Source organism: Bos taurus, chromosome 22 (assembly GCF_002263795.3).
Source record: "Bos taurus isolate L1 Dominette 01449 registration number 42190680 breed Hereford chromosome 22, ARS-UCD2.0, whole genome shotgun sequence".
Taxonomy (NCBI): domain Eukaryota; kingdom Metazoa; phylum Chordata; class Mammalia; order Artiodactyla; family Bovidae; genus Bos; species Bos taurus.
The window spans coordinates 52,597,653-52,624,382 of record NC_037349.1 but is presented as its reverse complement, the minus strand read 5'-3'; the positions used below and the strand labels follow the sequence as shown (position 1 = coordinate 52,624,382).

Genomic DNA, 26,730 nt, shown 5'->3' with positions numbered 1-26,730 from the left:
GCGGGGGCCTGCTTGGGGACCGGCAGGGGCGGGGAGGGGGCGGTGTGGGAGCGAGCAGCCTGTCAGGGCTTCCTGGCTGATTTCACATCAGGAGCCCATGTTCCAGTGAGTAAAGAGTCAGATAGAGAGAGAGAGGCGTGGGTCTGCAGGGATCAAGACAAGGGCTGGGTAGAATGAGGGTCCCCATCTCTCCTATCTGGGGGACACTGGGTGCCCAGTGCTTGGAGGGCAGACCTTCCCAGCCTCAGTTTTCCTGCTTGTGGCCTGGGTTTGAACCACTCTGGGCCATCACCTGATTTCTCCAGGTGTCCAAAACTTGAATGAAGTCACTCATAGGGGTTGTGCTCATATTTCATGGAGGCCTGAAATTTCTGAGATGCGGAAAAGGCTGGAAGGGGCAGGCAGTGGGTACACAGGAGCAGACAGAAGGACAGCTAATCAGAGGAAGGCTTGGCAAGGCAAGGAGACCACTGAAGCACACACACACCTGAAGAGCTGAACTGGCCTGGGCACCTGGCAGGCAAACCCAGGGACAGTAGCAGAGAGGCCCAACCCAGGACACCTGAACACTGATTTGCTTGGACCTGCCTCTGCTCCTTGACCAGGGGTCTGGGACAAAGTCCTGGGCTAGTGCAGAGTTTGGTAAAAAAAAAAAAATAATTAATTTTTTTTTTTCAAGTGAAAGCTCTGACTCAGGCCTTTTCCTGTCCCGAACAGCAACATCCTTGCTTAGGCCTGAACCGCAGAAGCTACTCAGGGCTATCCATGACCTTCTCATGGCCAATTTGAATCTGCTCTGTGGGTCCAGGCCCTACTTGGACGGTCTTATGTGTTCCAGGTGAGTGGGGTCCAGGGGAGCCCTGGGACTTGAGTGTAGCTGGAAGAGGGGGGCTCGGGACACCTCGTTTGGTTAGTGCGTGTGTCCCTGTGCCCGCGGGGCAGACAAGGTATGCCTACTAGGAGACACCTATGGATCTGGTGTTACTGCAGCAGGGGGCTGTGATCATGTGACCAAAAGGGACAGAAATCCCACAACTACAGCCGCCTGCCCCTGCCCCTGCCCCAGGAGTGCTCTCTGCTTGGGACGGGGCAGCCCATCCCCCTGTGTCCCAGCTTCCTGCCATTCGCCTCCCTGAGAAGTGAGAAAGCCAGGCCTTCTGCTGCAAGGGGAGGGGGCTGCCCAACCAGCTGCCTGGGAGCCTCCAGTGACTCATCCGGGTGGGGGGTGTTTATGAGCAGCCGAAATGGCTGTAAAAGTGGCACCTCGGCTCACTTATGGCCTGGCCATCCCCTCCTCAGCCAGCCCCTTGCATTGAACAGCTTCCAGAGGGGCCTAGGAACCTGGAAAGAGGTCTGGCATTGAGGCCTGGTGGAGGCTCAGCTTGAGGTCAGGGTTCAATCAGGGGTTAGAGATCAGACTGGGATAAGCATGCAGGGGTAAGGCACGGGGGTTAAGCTAACTCTAGGGTCAGGTCAGAGGTTGGGATTCAGGCTGACTTTGGGGCTAGGGTTGAAGAAAGATGGGGGTGGGGGTGTTTCTGTCTGTGGGCTAATTCTCCCAGATAGCCTCCAGGCTAGGGCAAGGGGTTTTCTGAGGGAGTGAGGCCAGGCTGCAGAGGTCTCAGAGAGCCTTTGTTTTTCCCGTTTGAGTCTGGTGCCCACTCTGGCCTCAGGGTCTGTGTACCTTGGCCAGAGCCCTACTCATGGTGGCAGTGACGGCAGCAGAGGCCTGTCAGCCCAGGGCTGCTGAACCGGAGTCCGGCCCCTGCTCCCGTTCTGAGCTCCAGCCGGCCTTAGCCCCTCCTCCTAGGCCCCAGCCTGGGGGTCAAAGAGGGGAGACCCTATCCGCACTTATTCCCACTTACCACCCCCAACCAGGCCTTTCCAGACACCATTGAAACTGACCTGAAACTGACCAGAAACTGACCCTGGGGCCCTGGGGCTTGCCTGTCAAAAAGGGTGGGCTGTGCTCTGCCAGGCACTGGGGTGCTACCAGTTAATGTGTGACACCCCCCACCCCCATGGTGGCACTTTAACCAGAGGCCTGGGGCTGATTCAGGGGGGTCAGAGGCCCCACCCACAGTGATGGAATGTCCAGCAGAAGTCTGGACTGAGGCGCATGAGTTATAGCAAAGGAAACACCCTTACGGGGCCCAGAGCCCATTAGATCCTTCTCTGCAGCCCTATCCATAGCCCATCCTGGTCCTCCCAAGCAGAAATACTGTTTGTTTCTCAATCTCAAGGCTGCTGGTGTCAGATCTGAGAAGGACCCCCTGCGTTAGCCGCTAGCGCTACCCCTTAGTGCCTCCAGTCCCTCCGTGAACGTGCTTTTCCTATCATCAAGGGCTGTGGGTCATCCAATCATAAAACTTGGAATCGAATTGCTTAGAAACAGAGACATAAAGCTTCTCTGGAGTGTTCTTGAGATGCCTGCTCTGGACACCTGAGCCTCTCTCTTCTTGTTCCGGAAGAGCCCATTCATCATAGGGAGCAGCCCCCAAACCACAGCGGCTTCACTCTCCCCAATAACGGAAGAGATGGAGACGCAAGGAGACAGAGATGTCCTTTATGTCAGGCAAAGAAGTATGAGCCTGGAAGAGGAAACTACAAAGGCAAATGCAGGGGAGTGAACACAGAAAGAGGGCCAGGAGTCTAGTGAACTAGAGAGTCACCTTTGGAGGACACTGCCTCCGACAGCACAGTCCTTAAACACCAGGGTGAGAAACTTGAGGGTAGTGGGCATGGAAGAGAGTATGGCCATAGAAACGTGAAGGAGACCGCTGTGGGTACAGTCTGGGAGATGGGTGAATTTGAGCAGGCATAGGCTGCAGTCCATGGGGTCGCTAAGAGTCGGACTCGACTGAGTGACTTCACTTTCACTTCTCACTTTCATGCATTGGAGAAGGAAATGGCAACCCACTCCAGTGTTCTTGCTGGAGAATCCCAGGGACGGTGGAGCCTGGTCGCACAGAGTTGGACACGACTGAAGCGACTTAGCAGCAGCAGCAGCAGCAGGGATGGGTTGCCAGGAAAGTTGGCAGCAACTGGATTCCAGTGGCCTTAGGGCTTGTGCACTCATTCATCTTGAAGAAAGGGGCCAACCCTGAGACATGGGGACAGTTTGAGGGCTCTGAGGAGCTCAATTTCCACAGGGTGAGCCTGGGGAGCCCTCGAGTCCACGGTCTCTGGGAAACCCCAAGAGATACCCACCCTCCAAGGCACTAAAACAGTAAAGTCAAAAGTGCCCTTTGAATCAGCTGGTCAGCTTCCCATTTTACAGATGAAGAAACTGAGGCTCAGACAGCAGGAGAGTCGTCGTGTCCAGGATTACACAACTGGTAAGTGGTTGAGCTGGGGTTGCCACTTAGGGTCCCGACAGTCACATTAGCTTCCTCCTGAAGATGCCTAAAGCCCTCTGCTTCAGGCACCCCCGGCCTTCCCTGAAACTCAGCTTGCCCACTGTATACTTCGAGGTCGTAGGTTTGGGGTCCAAGGCCCCCTCCTCTGAGCACTCCTCTCCAGGGCGGGGCGGGTGCACATAAGCCCGGCCCCCGCCTGGCCCCCGCCCCCAAAGCCTCCTCCCGCCCTTTTCCCAAGTCGAGGGTCCCCAGTGCGCCAGAGCCGGCCAAGAGCTTTTGCGGGTGTGAAAGGGTGGAAGAGAGAGGCGGAACCTCATGGTGGGGGGCTCAGCTGAGTCTAGGGTCTTGCAGCCTCTAGCCGCCCGGGGTGGAGTCAGGGGCGGAGCTACAGAGGCCCGGCCGGCGTCCGGATGGGTAGAGATTCGGAGAGACCCGGACCCGGGAGAGAGACTGGGGAGGGAGGGAGAGGGGTGTGAGGCCAGAGACGCGGGGAGGGACGGGGGCGGGCCTAGGGCACAGCACACCGACCCACTCGGGAGCTGCCTGAGGCTGGGGGTCCAGGCGAGGGCGGGGCGGGCGGGAGGGCGGCAGCGGCGGAGCCAGGCTTAGGGGCTGGCGGCCGAGCAGCCTCCCCGGGGATCCCGGTCCAGCCTGAGCGGGAGTCCCGCGGGCGAACAGACAGCGCTGCAGCCGGGGGCCCGCGGGGTACCGCCCGTGAAGAGAGCCTGTTTGCGCGGCTGAGGGCCGCTATTCACCGGCCCGGGCCGGACGATCAGAAAAAAAATAAATAACGTCTGTGCCTTCCCGGAGAGGAAAATGAAGCGGCGGCAGCGGCTCGCGCCACGTTCTCGGGCCCCGATGTCAGAGCTCCCGGCCCCGTCCCCTGCACACTCACATCCCGCCGCTGTGCGACCCCTGGCAGCGGCCTCTAGAGAATCGTCCAGGAGCAGGGGCCGCGGGCTCCTCTCCGCCGCTCCGCACACCCGCGTTGGAGACGGCAGAGGGGAGCGGGGGGCGGAGAGGCCCAGGGAGGGCGCGGGGGAGGGAAGAGGCGCCCGGGCCGCGGGGGGAGGGGGAGCGGCAGACGCCGAGGCGAGGGACTCGCGCGGCGGGCGGCGGCTCTGAGCAGCGGCCGGGCGGGGGGCGCTGGAGACCAGGCCGGCCAGGGGGGATCCCAAGAGCTCCATGAAGTCTCCCCGGGGCCGTGGACGGGGCGCTGTCCTGGGGAGGCTGTCGGGGGATCCCCGACACCCATGGCTAGGCGGGGGCCGCGGCGGCGCGCTCGGAGTAAGTCGGGGTTGGGGGCCAGCAGCGAGGGGAGGAGGATGGAGGTGGGGAGGGTGACTCCCGGCCCGACCCGGGCGGGCGGGAGGGCTGGTTTGTCTCGGGGTCGGCGGCGCCTCTTCTGAGCCCCGTGGAGCCGTCAGCCCCGCGCCGCTCGGCTCCGTGGCTTTTTTGGAAACTTGCAAATGTTTTCGTAGAGAGAAAAGGGGGAGGGGAAGGAAGGAGCGAGGGAGTGACCGAAACGGAGCTCGGGGCTGCTGGAGGAACGGAGGCCAAGGCCGGGGGAGCTAGAGACGGACTGACAGACAGGCAGACAGACCGAGCGTCCCGGCCGCAGGCGCGCTCTAGCGGCGCGGGCGCAGGCGGGGCTCCGGCCGAGGATGGAGAGGGAGTTGCCCGAGCCCGCCGCCGACGGGATGGGGTTGAAGGGGCGAGGAGCTGGCGGCCTGATCCTCGAAGGGCTCAGCGTCGTTGCAAAGTTGGGCTTGAGTATCCAAGCTGCACGCCCCGAGCTGCGCAAAACGCGCCCCCTGCCCCGCCCCGCCCCCCGACTTGCGCTAGCCGCGGAGCTAAAAATAACAGTCCCGTTCGCCCCCCGCAGACCGCGACCCCAACCCCTCCCCCGACCCCTCCCCCACTGGGCGTGGGGGCAAAGCCACAGCTCCCAGTTCCCCAAAAGAAAAAAAAAGAAAGAAAAGGCGGCGCGGGGTGGGGGTGGGGGGGCGGGGGGCGGGCCGGGGGCGGGGGGCCCGGCCATATGGATGTGATTTCTCCGCTCGGAGGCAGACGGGCAGCTCCGCAGCTCTCGGCGCCCGCCCGCCGCCCGCCCGGCCCCCGGCTGCCTCCCTTCTTCCCTCCCTCTCTCTCTCTCCTTTGCGCTCGCTCGCTAGCCCTCCGCGCATGGGCCCCGCGCCGGGCCCCGGGGCCTCGGGCCGCCGGGCCTCCGGGGTCCCCTAGGCCGTGGCGTGGGCGGGGCAGCCCGGCCTGACGCAGCTCTGTACCCCACCACCACCACCACCACCAGGGCCGGCGGCGGCGGCTGCCCCGAGGGACGGGGCCCTAGGCGGTGGCGATGGGGGCCGCCCGGATCGCGCCCGGCCTGGCGCTCTTGCTCTGCTGCCCAGTGCTCAGCTCCGCATACGCGCTGGTAAGTCACCCGCTCACACTCCCGGACAGGCTTCGGGCTTGCTCTGGGGTCCCTGGAGGGGGGATGTGTGTCCAGAGCTCAGAGGCTTGAGTTCTCCCCAATAATCTGAACTTTGGGTGGGGGTCTCCTCCAGCCCGGGATCCTTGGTGCCTGCTGTCTCTGGGATGTCTGAACTCTGGGTTGCAGATGCCTATAAAGGTTTCCTTATTTCTGAAGCCTGGGGTTGGGGTCCCAGGTCTGGATATCTGTGTTTGGGGTTCTCCTGTCTTCTGCTTCTAAGAGCATCTCTGCTCTGTGTCTCCCTTGAAGATGACAGTGTGATCTAGCAGAAGACTGGGCTTTGGCCCTGACTGAGGTCGGATCCCACAGACTTTGCTCTGGGGGCCTGTGTTTTCTCTAAGTTTTGTTTGCAATCTGGGACACAGGGCTGTTGGTCTGACGTCAGGGGTAGGGTTCAGGGACCCCCTCCAGTTTGCACCATTGCACACACACATGCAGGCTTGCACTCATGTCCAGCTTCACCCAGATTGGAAGATGTCTGCCCAGGGAGGCGGGTATGGTGTGTGGTATATGGAGAAGGGATGGAGGTCCCCTGAAGGAGATTGACCTCACAAAACACTCCCACAAGAGAAACTCGATCGGGTGCGTGAGGGGACCCACGTTGTACCCTCCTGAGAGCAGAGGCCAACAGGGGACCAGGGGGAGAAGAAGCAACAGAATAGGAGATGAGGTTAGACAGAGAGAAGAGAGAGACAGAGACAAAGAGGGTGGGAGTGAGAGCTCCCCAGGGCAAGAGGAGTAGACAGACCAAGAATAGCAAAGAAAAATAGGGGAAGACTGGCAGGGGCTGAGGGCTGGAGGCACGAAGCGTGAGTACCCTCCTCATTCTGGGCCAGGTCTGGGATCATTTCCTGGGGCGTCAGTCGGATTCCACAGCAGCCCTGTCTCGGGGGACCCGCCGTTGCTGAGGAGACTGTCCGCCTGTGCGTCTGACTTCAAGGCCCCAGTTGCTCCCCCTCACCTCCCAGGTGCGGGCATTTGCCTTCTGGAGAGACAGGCAAACGGCCCCCTCCTGCCCGGCTCCCTGTCCAGAGGGAGCCCCAGGTGGGAAGGCGGGAGCTCTTAGATTCTTCCAGTTCTGCCAAAGCCTATGTAACCTTGTGTTATCCTGGTCCCCACCTCAGTTTCCCTATCTGTAAAAAGACACCAAGAAAGAAACATCTGCCTAAGAATTCCCTGATCTGCAGCTCTCCTCTTCTCTGTTGGCTTTAGCACATCCCATTCACTGTTTTCCATGCCCACACAGCATGGCACCCCAAAGCCAGACACATCGCTGCATACAAGGATGTGTTGATGAGGAAACCGAGGTTCAGAGATGATCAGCACCCTGTGCAGGTGTGCTGCAAAACCCTGGTGAATGCCAGGGTCCAGAGCTATTTCCCAGCCTCCCCTCGGGCCAGGGTCACCCTTCCCAGGGCCCCTTCCAAGGTGCATGAGCATAGCCACTGTGCAGAGCCAGCCAGCGTGGTCTGTGGACATGCATGTGTGCAAGCGACTGTTGAGGAATAGACGGGGTCATGGGCGTGGGTGACCTATGAGTATATCTGTGTCTCCAGGAGGGGCACAGTGGGACTCGGAGCGTGGTATTCCCTGGGTCTGTGCAACTGCGAGTGTCCGAGTCCTTGTGTGAGTTCACGTGTGTCTGAGGCTGTGGGTCTGCACGTGACTTGCAGGAGCATGGTTGTGCATACGTATGTGTTGTGTATTTGTGATCACACTTGCATCCAGGTCTGTTTTTTTTTTCCTTGTTTTTATTTAATAAATGCTTCTCTACCGCTGTCTACTTACCAAACACTGTTCTAAGCACTTTACAATATTAGCTAGTTCAGTCTTTCCAACAACCCTCTGAGAAAGGGTTGTTTTTGTCTCCTTTAACTGACGCTCACACAACCAATAACGACCATTATTTGTTGCGTGTCCACCATGGTCAAGCTCTGTGCCTCTATCAGGGACCCATGGGGACCCACACTGTTTTCCAGGGAAGCTGAAGCACATGCAAAGTATTTGCCTGGCTTAGCCCTGGCCCACGGCTGAGGGTAGGGAAAGAGAAAGGATGCCAGGGCTGGGTCTGCCCTGGGACCTTTTTGGAACATCTGTGGCTGACACGTGGGACATGAGTACATTGAACCTTTGCTGGCTCTGGGGGTAGAGGATATGGCCTGAGGGTTCCCCCAACAGCCTGTGGGCCCCCTGGGCTCAGCTGGAGCCAGCAAGAAACTCAGTCTGCCTACATCCTCTCCTACACCCAGTGGATATCGCTTCATCCTCAGCAGATAGATTCTCATCACCAAACCGACATACTGCCCACCCAACTGGCCCCAGTCCAGGGACCTCACAGTTGCAGGACCAAGAGGTCTCCCAGTGGGAGGACACTGGCTGTAGCCAGACTCAGCTGGTCCCTCTTGTGCCTTCCATCTTTTCTGTGCCAGAAAAGAGTAGCTGTAAGGTTGAGGGTCAGGTGGGGTGACATTTGGAGGGAGAGATGGGCCAACAGATTTTGAGTGGGGGAGCGGGGAAAGGGGTGGTCTTGTCCTCGGGGATGCCTCATCCTAAGGACACCCTCGGCATGCATACTGTGAAGGAGAAACTGCAGTGGGAGCAGCCGAAGGTCGGCATTGTGGGGTTGGGAGGGGCAGGCTTAGAGTGTAGAGATATGACCTCAGGGTCAGACTCAGGAGAGGGCACGGTGAGTGGGACTCCACGGAAGCACTCCTAGCATGCTCCAAGGTCAGCTAGCCACAGGGGCTCACTTTTATAGATGGGGAGGAACTGACGTGTATTGAACAGTGGCTATCCCCGGATTCTGAGCTAGAAACCATCACAAGTCTTTTCTCATTCCATCTGTTCAGCCACCCATTTTATGGGAAAGGGCCCTGAGGGTCACACAGTGAGTCTGTGCCCCAGGTTGGATTTCAACTCAGGTCTTCAGACACCTGCACTGAGCTTCTTCCTCCAAAGTAGGGTGAGGGCTTCTGCTGGCAGGAGACCCCTATATCTCCCTTTGGTTTCCTTTTTCCGCCTTTTCTTTCTTCTTTCTTTCTAGTAGAATCCTTTGGCTATTTTACTTTTATTTTCTTATTTTAATTTCAGAACTATACTTGAATATGTTCTTTCTTTTAGAAGATTCAAGTAATAGAGATTAAAGAGACGTTAACCTTGATTCCTCCCAAACCCCATTCTCCGTTTTAGAGAAAAAGCTTTTTTTTAAAACAGTCTGGGTGGGAGATGTTCTCCTAGAGCTTTTTCTCCAAAAAGGTCCCTTTGGTGTCCATACAAAGGAGATAGTTTTAGTCTGTCATTTTCTGTTTTTTTTTTTTTAGTAAATGATGGCAGTTGGTAGATAAGGGCTCTGCCATATGCATTTTTCTACTTAAAGGTGTATCTTGGAGACCTTCATGTCAGTAAATATAAATCTGTCTTTTTTAATGCTGCGTAGTATTTCCAAAGCCTGAGATTCATTAGCAGTCCCTTGAAATGTACATTTAGATCGTTTCTGCATAATTTTCAAGTGTGTGTGTGTGTGTGAGAGAGAGAGAGAGATTTCAGACGGCAGCAGGGAAGCCCCTTGAAATGCCCTCCTGTGCCCTTGTGCAACCATTTCCCTGTAGGATATTTCTAGATCCTATCATTGCTGGGTCTGAGAACATGCATATTTTTTTTACTTCAAGAGACATGGCCAAATAGCCCTCTAAAATGCCCGTGCGGGTTTATACTCTCGGCCCTAGGAGTGACCAGCAGGCCTCTAACGCACACTCTCTGTTCCAAGGGATAGTCTGAAGATTCTTTTCCTCACGTTTGCCGTGGTGTCTCTTGTCATTTTAACGAGAACGACATGAAAAACGGTGTCTCTTGTCATGTTAATTCGCTAATGACCAGTGAGCCTCTGGACTTGTACGTTGGTTTATGGTCCATCTTCTAAGAGCTTGCTCAGAGCCATTACCCCTCTTTCTATGGGTTATTTGTCTTTTTTTGGTATTGATTTGTTGAAGCTTTTTATATCACCTGCCCTTAAACACCCCCACCCCTCCACCCGCAGCTCTGGGAGCGCCTGTGGACAGAGCAGGAGGAGGGGGCTGAACCCTCCCGGGAATTTGGGTTTTCTTCGGAATGTTTTAATGAGGCGTCAAGAGGCCTCCCCCAGATTCCTGTTGTGGGCCTTCTGGGGACACTCCCTGGTCCGGCCACCACATCAGGAAGGCAGCTCTTTCAGAAAGTCCCCAGGAAAAAGAAAGGGTGGGGTGGGGGATTTGCAGACGCCAGAAATTGTCTGCAAAATACAGTGCGACTGGGAGAGGGTGCAGAGTTTTACTCAGACTCTAAGAGACATCAGAAACCCCCAAACCTTTCAGAACCCCCAGCTCTGGAACCTGCCTTGTGCAGAGGTAAGACTTGGAAGGAGTCTGTCTTGCTGACCACCTTAGGGTTAGGCTAGTTCATACCATCCTTTTGGGCCTCGCTCCCCCAGCCCAAGTAGAGGCTGCTTGTGAAGATCCACCAGGTCCTAGCAGCCAACTCTGCCACCCCAGGCTCCATCCCACTGCCTGCCCTGAAGGCTTCCACGTTGGCCAGGATGAGAGGCGTCACAGTGCCTCCCCCCAGCCCCTCCCAGCCCCGAACACAGGCAGCCTGTTCAGGAAGGCCAGGCGAGGGGGAGGAAAAGTCAGCACTTGTCAGCGGTGGCGTGGCGGGGCAGGAGTGTCCCCGGCAGGGAACCCGTCCCAGCCTGCTCCGGCCAGCCAGACAGACGGAGGGCAGCAAGGGGCAGGGAGCAATCCCCAGCCAGCTGGCATGGGAGACATCGAGGGGTGCCAGCACAGGTCCCAGTAGTGGAACCTGGAGAAGAGGTGCAGGAAGGCCAGGAGGTCACCAGGGGGTCTCCTGTTAGCCAAGGTTTTCTCCTTGTGGCTTTTCTGGAGGTGCAAACTCCCCTTCCTCCTAATGTGTGAGCGAGCAGCTGTCCTCTGCCCAGTCAGAGCTGAGCGGAAGCTGCCATCACCAATAAACACCATCACCATCTGATCACCTCCACATCTATCAGCATCCCCAAGTTACCTCTGTGGAAGCTGCTCTAGATGCTCTGCAAAGAGGCTCTTGCTTGACACAGTGAAAGATACAATCCAGAAAGGCTCTGAGGAAAACTGGTATTGAGGCTGACTCTAGCGGATCCATGTGGCAGGGCACCTCCTCCTTTGTTTCCCATCCTCTGGAGTTGCTGCTGCTTTGGTATCAAGCAGACCTTGGCTCCGTTCCTGGCCCTCTTCTTTCTAACTGTGCTCTCAGCCTCAGTGGCGGCGTTTGTAAGACGGAGATGTGATGGAAGGTGGAGGAGAGGTGGTTAAAGCTCCAGGGGCAGTGGTGGGTGCCAGCCTGCAGAGGGGCTGTCATGGGGTGGGAGACACTGGCCACACCCAGTGATGAACAGCAGGTAGATCTGCTTTCTCTGGAGGTGATCAAGAAGCCAGCAGCTGCCTGCCCCCGCAGGGAACCAAGCTGACCCTAGGCAGAGGGATGGATAAGATGACCCAAAAGGTCATCCTGAGGCAGATACCATCAGTAGAGGAGCCTCTGTCCCAGAGACAGGGGTGTCAGCAGCTGAAGAAGGATCCCTTGTATTTCCTCCTTCATTTTGCCCGAAGGAGGAGAATTGTAGGCATGTCTGGGATCACAGACAGCAAATGTGTGGAATTTGGCAGTTAGGAGATGGACCGAGAGGAGCAGCCCTCATTTGGTCAGTGGCATGGAGCTGGCTGTCCACCACTCCGCACCATCACACCTCCATTGCCATCACCGGCCTCCACATCGCCCCACTCGCTGTCTGCATCTCCAGCCCTACTGCCACCATCCCTGCCTTCCCAGCTCCAGTACCATCCTCCATGGGGGCACCCCGGGAGCTGAGTTAGAAGGAACTGCTTGCCCCCACCCCTCGGCAGGAGGGGTACTGAGCAGATGGCTTTTCTCTGCCTGTGAGCTTCTGAACTCAGGAAATGAGAAACACATCCGGGCTTCTTGACCACACATTACTCTCTCCCTGAGACAGCAGCTTCTATGTTTGTAAATAACATACTGGCTTTCAGCCCCGCTCTGCACCCTGCCTGGAGCCCCAGAGATACCAACTCTGGGCTCCCAGGCCACCTCTCTCCCTGCCTATTCACAAACTGCAGATCATGTACATGTGTGCACCCAGGAAGGTTCCATGTGGGAGCATGGAATGTGGGGAGAGTGCTGCAGCCAAGCTCTACAGTGGTCAGGTCAGGGGAAGTCAGCCCTAACCCAAGACCCTAGGAGGGGTGTGAGAGGAAGGGGGATTCGGGACACCTGTCCCCAGGGCTCAGTGACCCTATGAGTGGTACGTATGAATTAACTGCCCCCTTGGCCATGACGCAGCCTGCGGCCCCTCAGTCCTCACCAATGAGACCCAAGATGCACAGACTCTCTGGATCTGAAATGATGTAAGTCTGAGTCCTCCTTACCAGGAGCCAGGCCAAGGAGATCTGAACTCTGCAGGGGGAAAGGGGCTGGTTGAGGAGGGCGCAGCAGATGGAGTGGCCAGGCCAGGAGGAGAATCAGAGCTATCAGCATTTTCTGAATCTGTCCCAGGAGATACAACCTCCTCACTCAGAGCAGAAGCAGAGGAAGGGGCCCTCCTGCCCCTTAAGCCCGAGTGTGGGGGTCTGGCAGTGACCTGGAATCTTAGTGTGAGTCCAGGGTGGATCTAGAAATCCACATCTGGAGTTGTTGGAATGCCTTTCACCCCCAAAGCTTGCCAGGCACACCTCACCCTGCAGGCTGTCCTGTACTCCCCGCCTCCCAATCCTCCCTGGAACCCCATCCCCGGCCCGTGCCCCTCACTGTGGCCCCGTGGACTCAGTCATCTACTCAATCTCCCCTATCTCTCTAGGTCCCCAGCCTGGGGGCACCCACGGTGTCCCGCAGCACAGGGGTCCATAAGCAGACTTGGAAAGCCATGACTTGGTGGTGCTGCTGACCTGGTAGCAATGGTAGCCAACAGCTTTCCATGGGCTCCACCTCCATGAAGCTCCGTGAAGGTGGAGCTCCTCCACCTCCATGAAGGTGGAGCTCGGAGCTCCACCTCCGAGCTTTTCATGCAGTGCCTTGTTTAACTCTCACAGCAACCCTGTTATTTATTTATTTTTGTCCTTGGCAGTGCTGCACAGCATGTGGAAGCTTAGTCCCCCAACCAGGGATCGAACCCATGGCCCCTGCAGTGGAAGTGCAGTGTCTTAACCACTGGACCACCAGGGAAGTCCCTGAAACAGCCCTCTTATTGTCCTGATTTTACAGGTGGAAAGCTAAGGCACACGGGTTAAACAACTGTACCAAAGATACAAAGCCAGTTGGTGGTGGATGCGGGATTCACGCTCCAGTGCTGGTGGCAGAATCTCCTTAGATGAGAGGGTGCAGGTGCAGGGAGACATCCCAGGTAGGGGTGCTGTGCTCTAAAGCAAGTGGGGGTGCACTTCATGTAGGGCTGCCCTCCATTCCTTGGGGAAGTGCTTATATGTGTGTGTGTGCGCACGCGCTTATATATATATATATATATATATTTGGCTGCACGAGGTCTTAGTAGTGGCATGCAGGATCTTTTAGTTGTGCCCTGTGGGATCTAGTTCCCCAACCGGGGGTCGAACCCAGATCCTCTGCATTGGGAGCAGAGTCTTAGCCACTGGACCACCCGGGAAGTCCTGCAAGTGCTTTCTTGACTGACGTGAATTCTTCTTGCTGCAGTGGCAGTTCTGCTGTGATTGGGTGACAGGCAAATGGGTCATACAGTTTAGGGAGGCCAGAGATGATGCCCCTGACCCTGTGGGTGAAGGAATCTGGGGGCTATTTGATGCCTGAAGCACATACCCTCCCCCTTCCTGGGCATTCCCAGACCCACCGGGAAATGAGAGTTCAGGGCAGAGAATGTGCCTCCTCTTGGCCACAGAGAGAGTGCAGTAGTTAGAGGCTGAGCAGATGCATTGGGCCTGTGAGAGGGTAAGGAGTGAGTTCCTGGTCCTCGCCCAGCTGCACACCTGTCTGTCTGTCAGTCTGCCAAATGGGCAGTTTTCAACCCACGACTGCCTGCCTGCCTTTAGTCCAGGGCACCAGTTGTGACATTCAGTCACATCAGCGGGCTAGTCTGTCTGTGGAGAGAGCCGGTGTGCCAGGCTTTGGGGACTGGTGGAAGTCTGTCAGCTACTTGGGAGGTTTCTGTCAGCTGGGAGAAAAAAAAAACAAGTATGGTGAGTATCGTTCGTCTTGAAAGAGATAAAGGTGGACAGAAGGAGAAGGGGTGGTGGGGAGGGGGGCTGAGGGAGTAAGACTAAGATACCGGAAAGATGGTACTGACAGTGGCTATGGGGCTGGTGGCAAGGATGGTGCTCATGTTGCCTTTGGTGGCTATGGTGCTGGTGAGGGTGGTGACGGTCGTGGTGGTCCTTGTGCTGGTGAAAAAGGCACTGGTGGTGGTGATGGTCATGATGTGCGACCAGTTGTCACGGTGCTGATCATGGCTTTGCCAGTGTTAATAGTGGTTAGTGCTGCTGCTGGTGATGGGGGTGGTTGTTGTGTTGGTGTTGGTGGTCAAGGTGATGATGGTGCTAGCTGACAGAGTGCCAGTTGGAATAATGGAAATGGTGGTGAAAGGGTGCTGTAGTGGGGGTGGGCTCAGACCCCTCAGCAGCCTGGGTCCCCAATGCCAGAGGCACAGAGAGAACCTCAGGTTAGTCTGGGAGCTCCCCGAATTAGGGCAGACCGGAGTTGCCTCCCTCAAACCCCAGTTCTCAGGGCCACTTCTGCCCTAGTCTGCTCAGTCATAGCTGGAGGTGGGGGAAATGAGAGAAGCTGTAGGGGCCAGCAGCAAACACGTGAGAATCTCTCCAGCCCTTCCTGGGCACTGGGTCCAGCTGAGATCTCAGGGTCCAATGCAGATGCCAGTGATACGGGCGCAAAAAGCACGGATACCCGCAAACATGCAGGCTAATAAGCAACCGTTATCAAACACTCGCAGACATGCACAGGCGGACCTTTGCCCAGAAACACCCTCACAGACACCTCAGGCTTACGTCCCAAACGTGCACGCTGGAGATCCCCACGTGAGAATGCACAGAGACGGGGGCACACACAAGTGCACACATCGCCAGACGGCGTGTGCGCGGCCACTCACGATGTGCAGCCACGCACGCGCACGCGCGAAGACGCGCACGCGCCTCCGCTAAGTGAAACCAGCAGAACCCACGTCCGACCGAGCCAATTGGAGACTCCTTGGCTCTAGAAGCCCTTGCTGCTGCCACCAAGAGACTCGGTCAATTAACTTCTCCCTGCAGCGGGCTCCCTGACCCGCCCGGCCGGCCGGCCCGCCCCCTAGCGTGGGTACCCGCCCCTTCCCCGGCCGCCGCCTCCCTCCTCCTCCTCCTCTGGGCTCTCCCGCCCTGCAAAGCTCCGCGCAGACTGGAGGGACCCGGTCCTCCCGGGGGATGTCTGAATGGATGCAGCTCCGCCCGCTGAAGGTCTAAGAGAAGCCGGCTCTGCCCTGTGGAGTCTGAGGAGTCACAGCCCAGCTCTGGGTCTGAGTAGTCTCATGGGACACGTCTCCTAGTTCTGGGGCTCTGGCAGGGACGCGGCCCTGTCTTGGAAGGAGAAGGTGGGGCCTAAGGGGATGTATTAACCATGGCAGTGGCGGGGCACACTGAGTTGTTCCCGGGGCAGGGTGCTGCCTTTAACCTCTGACTCCCAACCCCAAGTCAGGGAAACAGAGGCTCAGAGGGAGTCCCGCCCCCACTCCCCCCTACCATGATGTTCCTGTTTCCGTCCTTAAAATACTGCCAGTGAACCTAGCGGGTGGCAGCCAGTACCCAGGGTGTGCAGTGTTGGAAGGAAAGGAAGGAAGGACATCCCGGGCAGAGGAGAGAGCAGGAACCAAGGTCTGTCCACATCATCAGAACACAGGGTCTACAGGGATGGAGGAAAGCTTCCAGATAAGTGATGGATGTGGGTGACTCCCACCCACAGCCTGCACGCGAGTGCCCCGCCCAACCCAGACCACTTGCCAGCAGTTTCTCCATCCCCTCCCTCCTGGGACCTCAAGGGTGGGAGGGGCCGAGGCACTCGCCATTCACGCGGAAAGCACTGACTGGGGAGAGGGCCAGGATGGAAATCGGTGACTCCTAAGGTCCCACGGGCACTAGGACTTGCAGGAATCCAGGCCCCCGTTTGTTTCCCCAGAGTTCGCCACCGCTTACCCACCCCCTCCCTACCCAGGGCCCCCAACAGACGGCAAGATCCGGTGAGCATCCATCCTGGGACATTCCATCCCTTTCCCACGCACCCTTGGGGAACAGACTGGACAGCGACTATCAGAAGCTGCCTTCTATGGGGTTACTATCGGACAAGTGGGGGACAGCCCCTCTTCCTTCCCCTTTTTTCCCTCTGGTAGGTCAGGCCGTTCCCCTTGAAGCCAAGGCTGCCTGTCTGTAAAATGGAGCTACATAAGGCGGATTTCCCACATTCTTGTGTGTGTGTGGGGGGGGGGTGTCCCTCAAGGAGGCTGCAATGGTTGTGGCGTCCAGCACTCTGCGGGGAAGTGCTGCCTGCAATCTGACCTTCCGCTCGGTAGGTGGATGCAGATGACGTCATGACCAAAGAGGAGCAGATCTTCCTGCTGCACCGTGCCCAGGCCCAATGTGAGAAGCGGCTCAAAGAAGTCCTGCAGAGGCCAGGTGGGGGCGGGGCCGGAGGAGGGTCTGGGGGGCAAGGGCAGGAGACACAGAGGGGCCAGAGGAAGGTGGGAGCCCAGGAGGCAAAGGCGGGTGGCACCAAGGGAGGGCGGGCCCAGGTCAAGGGGGCCAGGCCACAGTGAAGACCAAAAGTGGGGTGAGTCAGGTGAGTTGAAAGTCAGCAGGTTCCGAGATGCCCTGAGCCTCCCCTCCCAGGGCTGGGATAGTAGGGCATGAAGGTAGCTACAGTCTGAATTATCTCTAATGGGTAGATGTGGTGAGGCCCGTCAGGAGCAGGAGCGCCGGAGTGGGCCAGGACTGACTCTTAGAGGAGGAAGCAGTACCCAGTGCAGGTCCAGAAGCGTGAATACGTCTTTGAAAGAGGACCCCTGGGCACAGAGCAAGGCAGGGTGTCCAGGCTCAGGAGAATGGGGCTGGAAGGGAAGGAGAATAGAGGAATACGGATGGGTATCCATGTCAGTCATGGTCACTGTCCAGTAGAGGTCTCCTGAAGGGGTAGGAACGCTCCCTCCTACCAACACGGCATCTCCAGGGAACCCCAGCCATGGTCAAGCTGGGAGGGGCAGTCACCTGACCTCACAGCTCCCGCCCCAGTCTCAAGCTGGTCTCTTCCTTGAGTCCATTTCCTGGAAGCGGAAACGGGGCTTCATGAGTAACCAGCACAGCCTCTGACTTCTATTTCATTAATCCCCTCGACCTGGAAGAGACCCAGACCCCACCTGACTGGCGGGCACTGGCCTCCCTGCACTGGCCCTCAGCCCCTGGGAGAAGGTGGTGACGTACACCCCGGACGCAAGCTCACAGTGACATCCCCTGGAGCCCACAGCCCCTGCTTCCGCTCACAGGAACTCACATGGTCTCTGCTGTCAGAGCCCTGCCCACACTGGCCCCACCAGCGGGTCCCTGGTCCCCTGCCCCAGTCACATCAGGGGCTGGGGGTGTCTGAACCCAGCCCTCTTTCTGGTTGTGGAAGCCTGGAGGCACCTCCCTCTGCTGTCTCTGTTCAACCATGGAGGCCTTCCCTTCTCACTCCATCACGTCTTGCTGCCCCTGCCCTACTGATGCCCTCAGGTTCAGGTGGGAAAATGGGCACAGCCGTTCTGTCTCAGCCCAGGGTGTCTGCAATTAGCATCCCACTGTTGCCCCAAAACCCAACATGGGAAGGCCAGGAGGCTGCAGCTGAAGGTCAGATAAGGAGGAAGACTTTTCAGCGAGGAATAGAGACCTCAGACTTCTAACAGAGGGAAAGGCCAGGTCCCATCTGAGATGGAGAGGCTCCAGGGTCCCTTGTGGAAGCTGTGAGCCCCTTATTCGGGTATCCCAGGGCAGGGGATGGGGTAGGTGGGCTCATCGGCCCTCTCCTGACAACTGCACACTCTTGCCCTTGTGTTTCACACCACCAGCTGCTAGACCTACAGAGACGCTCTGGCCAGACTTCATTTTTACTCTCTCACCTCTCTGCTGACATAACCACCGCGGTCTGCTTTTGCCATACGCCCCCTGGTGGGCTTTGGCTACAACTGCTGAATCAGACACTTCTGCCTGCGTTTACTGCTCAAACTACTAGTTGATCCCACACCTGAATGGTGTTCGGTCCCCTTTGAACCCCTTGTTGACAGTCTACATGCCTGCTGATTACTTCTGTACCTGGCAAGCACTTTGCTGTTTGTAAAGCATGTCTCTACCTGTCGTCAGGCTGGGTGTCAGCAGGGCAGGGGACGACCCTCACTGTGTGGAGGGGGCGTCCGAGGCAGGAGGGGACCCTGGGTCTCCTGCAGTAGCGGCACTGTTGACAGCCATAACTGCCCTGATTTATCTAGCCGACATAATGGAATCAGACAAAGGATGGGCATCCGCGTCCACATCAGGGAAGCCCAAGAAAGAGAAGCCATCTGGGAAGCTCCACCCTGAGTCCGAGGAGGACAAGGAGGTGCCCACTGGCAGCAGGCCCCGAGGTACGTCTGTGCTTCCATGCAACCATCTGAGACCAACTCGGACCCGCCTGCCCCATGGCTCTGCTGCCTCCATGTGACGTCACACTCCTTGGCTCTTGGTGGAAGGGAGGTGCTGGGAGGAGATGGAGCAGAGTGGGCAGGCAAGCTGGATGGGCTTGGACCGAGAGGTGGGCAGAGAACTTGACCCACACACCTCAGGGGTAGACTCTGGGTTATGGCCCCTCCCATGGAGAGAGATGACAGAGAATCTGGGAAAGAGAGGAGCTAGGGAGGCTGGGAGAGACATGGAGACATAGACACAGAAATAAAGAGAGGCAGGGGGGACAGAGGGGACCAAGAGGCACCGGGACGGGACTCAGTATGTCGGAGGAGGTGCATCAAGACACATGGGGTGGTAAGGAGAGGCGGGGCAGGACAGGAAGGTGGCTGTGAATGGGGTAGGGCCAGACAGGGGGAGGAGGAGGGCAGAAGAGAAGAGAGGGAGGGACATGTGGCCTGCATTGTCCCTGGGGGAGGTAAGGAGAGACAAACGTGGAACCCAGGCTGCAGCCACAGGGCCGGTTTGAACCGGCTGGGTGGGCAGCAGATTCCAGATGGGCCACATCTGGGAGGCTGTGGTCACCCTGTGGCTCCCCGGGGATCAGAGGGAATTGTAGGCCTGGCCAGGCGGGGCTGGGAATATGGTGCCCAGGACAGAGAGCCTTTCACCAAGCCAGGGTGGGTCTAGCCATCAAGGCAACCTTCCAGGGTGGCTGGAGAGTCCTGTGGTTGGAGCCCTGCGGAGAGAGAGAAGGGAGCTGGGGGTGGGAAGTGGAAAATTCAGAGGCTGGAGTCTTTCCAAGGTCACTTAGCATCTCTGCTGTGAGGCTGGAGCCCCAAAGTGGGATGTGTTGCCCTGCCTTGAATCCCACAATTAGCACTTATAGATTTGGGGGATTATGTGTCCCTCCAGGAGTGGTCACCAAAGTCTGAGAGCAGGTGCTCAGGGCGGGTCTTGGGTAGTGGTGGAAGTGCATATCAATCCTGATTCCCCAGTGAGGGAACTGAAGTGCAAAGAAGGTGGACACCTGCATGAGGTGGGCAGCTCTTCAGGAGTCCAGCTGGCACTGGAAACGAGAGTTCCTGCCTCTAGTCCATGGTCCTTGGGCATGGATCATGCTGGAAGCATTCTCAGCTGAAGGAGAGTTACTTGGGGAACTTGCCCTTCTCCAGGGACACCTGGAAGGTGGGACCAAGAACAGAAAAGAGGGAGGCCTGGCCAGGGCTGAGAACTTGAGGAGGGCAGAGCCCTGGGCTGTATGACCTTGGCAAATCACTCGCCTCTCTTGGCCTCTGCTAGCCAATCTAGAAAATGGGGCCATTGCCAACACCCACAAGGAGGGGCTGTAGTGAATTCTACGAGGCCAGGGCGTGCAGGGCACAGTCGGGAGTAAGGGCTCAATACATTCTCTCCAGAATGCTCCAAGCCTGAGTTCTCCAGTCTTAGGGTGCACCCTGCAGGAGCCAGCGACCACAGGTGTGTGTATTCCTCTGGGTCACTAACTGGATCTAGACAGGTGTCCTCCACCTTTTTCTGTCTGTCTCTGTGGGCACAGGGCGCCCCTGCCTGCCGGAGTGGGACCACATCCTGTGCTGGCCGCTGGGGGCTCCAGGGGAGGTGGTGGCCATGCCCTGTCCCGACTACATTTATGACTTCAATCACAAAGGTAAGGCAGGCTGGAGTAGGGTGGGGGACCCCGGGCACCGTCAGGACTTGAAGCTTAGGGGTTCAGGGGTTCCAGACCTGACTGCCCTGACCCCGCTGCGGACCTGCAGGCCATGCCTACCGCCGCTGTGACCGCAATGGCAGCTGGGAGCTGGTGCCTGGCCACAACCGCACGTGGGCCAACTACAGCGAGTGCGTCAAGTTCCTGACCAATGAGACGCGCGAACGGGTGCGAGTCTTCCCCCTCTCCCCCGCCCTCACCTGACCAGGATCAGGCTACCCCACCACCACCACCCCCCGATGACCTCTGACCTAGTCCTGACTCCTCCAGCAAACGTACCTGCTCTCTCCGACCCTTAACCTGGTGCTCACCCGAGTCCCAGGGCTCTGACAGTAACTCCCCACCTGCGCAGGAGGTGTTTGACCGCCTGGGCATGATCTACACCGTGGGCTACTCCGTCTCGCTGGCATCTCTCACCGTGGCGGTCCTCATCCTGGCCTACTTTAGGTGGGCGGGGCGAGGAATGGGACGCGGGTCCTTGGGGAGGGGACGTGGGCGGGGCCAAGGGCATGGTTGGGTGGGGCCGAAGAATTGGGCCTCCCTACCCATCCCTGTACCCCCTGCCCGCCCAGCACGCGCCCCCGTGCCCCCCACCCACCGTGCTGTCGCGCGCCCTGCAGGAGGCTGCATTGCACACGCAATTACATCCACATGCATCTGTTCCTGTCCTTCATGCTTCGCGCCGTGAGCATCTTCGTCAAGGACGCGGTTCTCTACTCGGGCACCGCCCTCGACGAGGCTGAGCGCCTCACGGAGGAAGAGCTGCGCGCCATCGCCCAGGCACCGCCGCCGCCCGCCGCCGCCGCCGGCTACGTGAGTGCCCCGCTCTGGCGGCCCGCCCTGGGCCCCTCGCCACCGCCCGCTTCGCGGGAGCCCCACGCACCCTCACCCTCACCCGTCTCCTGCGACCACGCACGCGCTTCGGGCCGCTCACACCCACCCTTTGCACCCCTCCAACCCCTGTTGCCTAGGGCTTTGTGAATCCCCTCCCCGCCCGGCGTGCACTTTCATCAACTCTCCTGCCTCAGCCCAGGCCCCCAACCACCCCACCTCTTCTCCATGATCCCTGCGTCCCCACCACTGCTCTGAGTGTCCTATCTTTTCAGCACACACTCCTCAGCCCCTGCCCTTAGAGTAGCTTGTCTGATCTTACCAATCTTACGGGCATCCCCTACCATTGCCTGCCCTCAGTCCCTCCCAGCCCTCCCCAGATGCAGGCCCTGCGCTCTGGCTAACACCAGCTGGTCTCCTAGGTGGGCTGCCGGGTGGCTGTGACCTTCTTCCTTTACTTCCTGGCCACCAACTACTACTGGATTCTGGTGGAGGGGCTGTATCTGCACAGCCTCATCTTCATGGCCTTCTTCTCAGAGAAGAAGTACCTCTGGGGCTTCACAGTCTTCGGCTGGGGTACGCCGGCACGCGGGCGGGGTGGGACCATGGACAGTAGGGTCAGAGAGTGCCACTGCGGGGAGGGCACCCACACGGCACATCCTGTGCTGGATGTGGGGCAGGAGATGCCCCCCAGGCTGACCCCCCAGGCTCAGGGAGCAGGGCTTGGCCAGAGGTTCACTTGGGGTTGGCTCAGCCTGAAGTTGGGGCTCTCCTGGAGGCAGGTTCACCTGGAGTTGAGGCTCAGGCCAGTAGAGGGAAGGGCAGGCAATTCTCAGGTCAAGACTCCACTCAGGATCAGAGCGGACCTTGGGTCAGAGGTCAGCATGGGGCTGGCGTTGGAAGGCGGCTATGCTTGTCACTGTATCACCAGTACTGGAGCTGGGATCCGGAACACCTCCCTCCACCCTGAGTCCCGTTTCTCCGCCACTCCCCACACTGTGTGGAGCTATGCAGGCCTCTGCCACCCCCGTGCACAGGGTCTGTGGCCCAGAACTGGAGGCCCTGGCTCTATAGCATCCTCTGGGCTTCGACAGCCCCTCTGCAGAATGGGTTGCTGGGGCTCTGCCCTCCTCCCCGATGGGCTCCGGGATTGAGTTACCGATAATTGTCCATTATTGTTGGCAGCTCCAGAGCTTGGCCGGGCTCCGGGGCAACTGGCCAGACTGCAGAGGGGCAGGCTGGGTGGGTGGAGCCCTCCCTGCGTTCAGCACCTCAAGGCCCTCAGATCGATAATCCTAGCCTCCCTGCTCCTTGGTGGACACTCTGACCTTGACCTCACCCATGGCAAGCCCCAGAATTGCAGGCTGATGCAGGCTCTGGGGTAGAGGGTGTCCGCACACAGATAAGGGAACAGACAGAACTTTGTGGCACAGGGACATCACAGCTCTTTTCCTTGTGCAAACCCAGGTCATGCCCTGCCCCTCCCAAGGGTACACCTGACCTAGAATGAAGTGGGAGGGGGTGGAGAGTGGGGAATGGGGCTCCTTCCTAGAGCAAAACTCACTCAGAAGTACCACGTACCATCTGAACTGGCTCGGGCCTAGGCACACTGAGATTCCTCTGTAGCTCCTGGATCAACAACCCTCACACTATCCATCCTCATCCATGGGGACTTTTCAAAGCAGGGGATATGCTGGAACAGAAGACCCCTGATTGTAAGCTCCCCTCCACAGGGAGCCCCCAGCCCAGAACAGCACCCTTTAGGGGAGGGGAGGGCAGAATAGACTAGGTGTGAATAAATTAGTGATCCCTTATTTCACCAAGTGCCCAACAGGAGTGCATGTGTGTGGTATAAGATACAGAACCAAGATGAGGGCAGAGGGCTGAGCTGGGTCCTGGGGGCTGGAGCCCTGAGGGGAGGCTGTGGGGACCGCAGGGCAGCACATGTAAGAGCAGGGCTGTCACCAAGCAGCCCATTTGCCCAGGGTGAGGGGGGTCAGGGACAGTGGGGGGGGCTAAGCCGGGGTCACCAGGGATGACGGGAATGGCACAGAAGTGGGCAGCAGCTAGAGCCCCTCACACTCTGTCCCGCTCTGCCCACAGGTCTGCCTGCCATCTTTGTGGCTGTGTGGGTCGGTGTGAGAGCTACCCTGGCCAACACCGGGTAGGTCCAGCTGGAGAAGGGAGCAGGAGGCTGGGACACGGGCCAGAGAAACCCCTGGTACCCTCTTTCTCTGTAGAACATATGAGGGGGCACCTCTTGCCCCTGGCCCTGAGCGGCCCCAGTTTCAGGAGTTTTCAGCCCAACTTCAAGCTGGGTGCCCACTCAGGGTCACCAGAGGCCACTGCAGAAGGGGCTCTGTGGGTGGCCTCGGGCCCAACCACATCCCCACTCCCCTGTCCTGTGCTCTGGGGTGGGGGAGTGCAGCTGATGTCAGAACCGACTTGCCCTGGAGCCTCCTTGTGGGGAGTGTGGGGGGCTGACGGCCTCGGCCTTCTCAGGTGCTGGGATCTCAGCTCCGGGAACAAGAAGTGGATCATCCAGGTGCCCATCCTGGCCTCCATTGTGGTGAGCAGGGGACCTCAGGGCCGGGTGGGAGTGTGGACCCTGGGTCCCGGTGATCAGCCCCTGTGGGGACCTATAGGGGCTCCTCTGTACCCCAAGGTTAGAGCCACAGTGCTAGAGAGGCAGCTGACCCCCACCCCAGTCCACGTGGGGAACCAAGGACCTCAGGAGCCACCTGGAGACATACTTCGGCAGAGCAGAGCCTGGGCGGGGCTGTGGGTCCCAGAGTCCTCGCCCCTCCCTGCTGGGGCTGCGGCCTCAAGACCCATGCAGCCCTGCCTCACTCCCACAGCTCAACTTCATCCTCTTCATCAACATCGTCCGGGTTCTCGCCACCAAGCTGCGAGAGACCAATGCTGGCCGGTGTGACACGCGGCAGCAGTACCGGTGAGCCACGTCCACCGTGCCTATACGCCTCAGAGCCCAGGGGTCGCTGGGGCCCAGCAGCACGTTCAAAAGCAGGCAGAGGCCCCAGGGATGAGCCTGTCTGAAGGAAGGGCTCAGCTCCTGTCTCCTTGGCTGGCCCTGCTGGCCATGATGGGATCTTGCCTGGCTTCTGGGGGCACCCCCTAAGCCAGCCTGGGCCACTTGGTGCCAGGCCCCTGCACTCAAGCTGGGGTCTGTGAGGGCAGGACAAACCCAGACCTCTCCTCAGAGAGCTGGTCCCAGGGAGTCTGAGAGACAGGTGGGCAGTGGGTGAGCTTGAGAAGGTGGAAGTTTGGCTGAAACCTGAGGAGGGTCAATGGGATAAGTGAGGGGAGCACCAGCAGAGTGACCAGCAGGTGCAGGGACAGGACGACATAGCTTATGGTCCACTCTGGGGCACCTCAGAATCAAGGGGCCCTATTCACACTTTGCTGAGATAGCAAAGTGTCACTGGCTTAGGTGAACTGCCAGAGCTCTGGGCCTTTTAGGGGCTTCTGGAGCTTGGGGCTGGCAGGTTGAGGTGCACAGTGCCTGTTGAGGCCGAAGTGACTCCACCCTGACCCGCCTGCCCCACTGGCCCAGGAAGCTGCTCAAATCCACACTGGTGCTCATGCCGCTCTTTGGCGTCCACTACATCGTCTTCATGGCCACGCCGTACACCGAGGTCTCAGGGACGCTCTGGCAAGTCCAGATGCACTACGAGATGCTCTTCAACTCCTTCCAGGTGTGCAGCCTTGAGGGTGGGAGGGACGGGTGGGGTGGGGGAGGCTGCTTCCACCCTCTCCAGATGCCTCTCTGGGCCCTGACCCACGACCCTCTCTCCACAGGGATTTTTTGTTGCCATCATATACTGTTTCTGCAATGGCGAGGTAAGCGGTGGGCCAGACTGGGGCAAGACGGGGAGGCCGCAGGAGTTCCAGGGGCCGGGGGTGGGGTGGGGGGAACTCCCTGGCAGTCCAGTGGTTAGGATTCTGAGCTTCCACTGCAGGCGGCTTGGGTTCGATCACTGGTTGGGGAACTAAGGCGTGTGGTGTGCCCAAAAATCTAAAAATTAAAAAAAGAAAGAATAAAAAAAGGAGTGCCAGGGGCTGCCCAAGTCCTGTCCCTTCATTCTCCTGCCTGGTTTTCACTTTGTTCCTCCAAGAGCATCCCAGAGGACATTCTGAAGGCAGAGAGAAGTCTTTCCAGATGATTCAGGCTCAGGATGTGTGGGCATAGCCAAGCGTTTTCTCAACCCCACGGTTGAATTGTCTGTCATCCAGTTTGAACACTCAGCCACCCTTGGGGTCATTTGAGCCTTCTACATGCTGGGTGTGTCAATTGCCTGCCGCCAGGCACCATGTTCTGAGAATGACGGGATTTTTCTTGGCCTTGAAATTTTCCAGTAATAGTGCTGAGCGTCGTTAGGGGCAGGGATGCGGGCACTGCTGGGGTTGGGGACATGTGGCAGAAGGGCTTGGGGCACACCTGACTGCTTGCCCTCCTACTGCCACCAAGGTACAGGCTGAGATCAAGAAATCCTGGAGCCGCTGGACACTGGCACTGGACTTCAAGCGCAAGGCACGCAGCGGGAGCAGCAGCTACAGCTACGGTCCGATGGTGTCTCACACGAGCGTGACCAATGTAGGGCCCCGCACGGGACTTGGCCTGCCCCTCAGTCCCCGCCTGCTGCCCGCGGCCACCACCAATGGCCACCCCCCGCTGCCCGGCCACACCAAGTCAGGGTCCCCGGCTCTCCAGGCCACACCACCTGCCGTGGCTGCTCCTAAGGAAGATGGATTCCTCAATGGCTCCTGCTCGGGGCTGGATGAGGAGGCCTGTGCGCCAGAGAGGCCACCTGTCCTGCTGCAGGAGGAGTGGGAGACAGTTATGTGATCAGGGACCCGAGGGTTGGACCTGTGGACGTGAGCGTGGACAGGCGGACCAAGAGACGGGTTGTTGGACAGTTGCCCACTCAGGGCTGGGCTGGGAGGACAAAACAGAAAAAAAAAAAAAAAAAAACAAGAAAAGGGAAAAGGAAGCAGTGTCTGGCTTCCTGAGGTCTGAACTGGGGACTCATTGCAGGAGGGGAGGGGCTGGGAGCCATGGGGGAGTTCTTGGTCTCATCTCAGGAGCGGGGTCTGGGAACCGTGGGCCAGCCCCTGGGGTATCAGGGCACAGGGGGCAGAAAGGGCCCAGGAGAGGCCACTGTCTAAGCCTAGAGAAGCTCTGGCCCCCAGTCTCTGTCACCCAGTGCTGACAGTAGACCCCTTGGGTCCCTGGCCATGTCCCCAAGCCTTGGACCTTGCTACAGGGACCCCTTCTGCCAGTCTAGTGGCCACACTATGCCCTTTGGAGGCTGAAGCATGCAGGGAACCCTCCAAACGTGACCCCCAGTCCTGACCCTGGACCTGACACCCCTCTGGCCACCAGACAGAGGGTGCAGGAGCAGTGCCAAGGCCATCAGGTGAAAAGCGGGCTGGGGTCCCTGCTCTGGCGCAGGAACTGTGGGGGGAGCCAGGGCTCTGAGCCCAGAGGCTGGCTAGGGTGGGCGTCCAGGTGGGTGTCTGCGAGACTCCACACATCCACTCACCATGGATCTAGCGTGGTCATTAGCA

General features: G+C 58.6%; 1 protein-coding gene across 8 annotated transcripts; it reads left to right on the top strand.

Moving 5' to 3' along the window:
• The first annotated feature begins 716 nt into the window (after positions 1 to 716).
• On the top strand, positions 717 to 26,153 carry PTH1R (parathyroid hormone 1 receptor). 8 transcript variants are annotated; one of them, XM_024982512.1, is made up of 17 exons: positions 717 to 838; positions 3,281 to 3,338; positions 5,668 to 5,790; positions 16,114 to 16,284; positions 16,469 to 16,571; positions 18,410 to 18,544; positions 20,140 to 20,250; positions 20,360 to 20,478; positions 20,663 to 20,757; positions 20,931 to 21,123; positions 21,564 to 21,717; positions 23,245 to 23,305; positions 23,644 to 23,710; positions 24,000 to 24,094; positions 24,716 to 24,857; positions 24,961 to 25,002; positions 25,631 to 26,149. In XM_024982512.1, exons 3-17 carry the CDS (start codon positions 5,716 to 5,718, stop codon positions 26,006 to 26,008), a joined length of 1,941 nt encoding a protein of 646 aa, XP_024838280.1. In that variant the 5' UTR covers positions 717 to 838; positions 3,281 to 3,338; positions 5,668 to 5,715; the 3' UTR covers positions 26,009 to 26,149.
• The last annotated feature ends 577 nt before the right edge of the window (positions 26,154 to 26,730 follow it).

Coding starts and splice junctions, on each gene's coding strand:
- PTH1R (XM_024982512.1), top strand. CDS start 5,716: ATGGGGGCCGCCCGGATCGCGCCCGGCCTGGCGCTCTTGCTCTGCTGC. Junction 20,758..20,930: donor CTCATCCTGGCCTACTTTAG/GTGGGCGGGGCG, acceptor CGCGCCCTGCAG/GAGGCTGCATTGCACACGCA. Junction 21,718..23,244: donor CTTCACAGTCTTCGGCTGGG/GTACGCCGGCAC, acceptor CTCTGCCCACAG/GTCTGCCTGCCATCTTTGTG.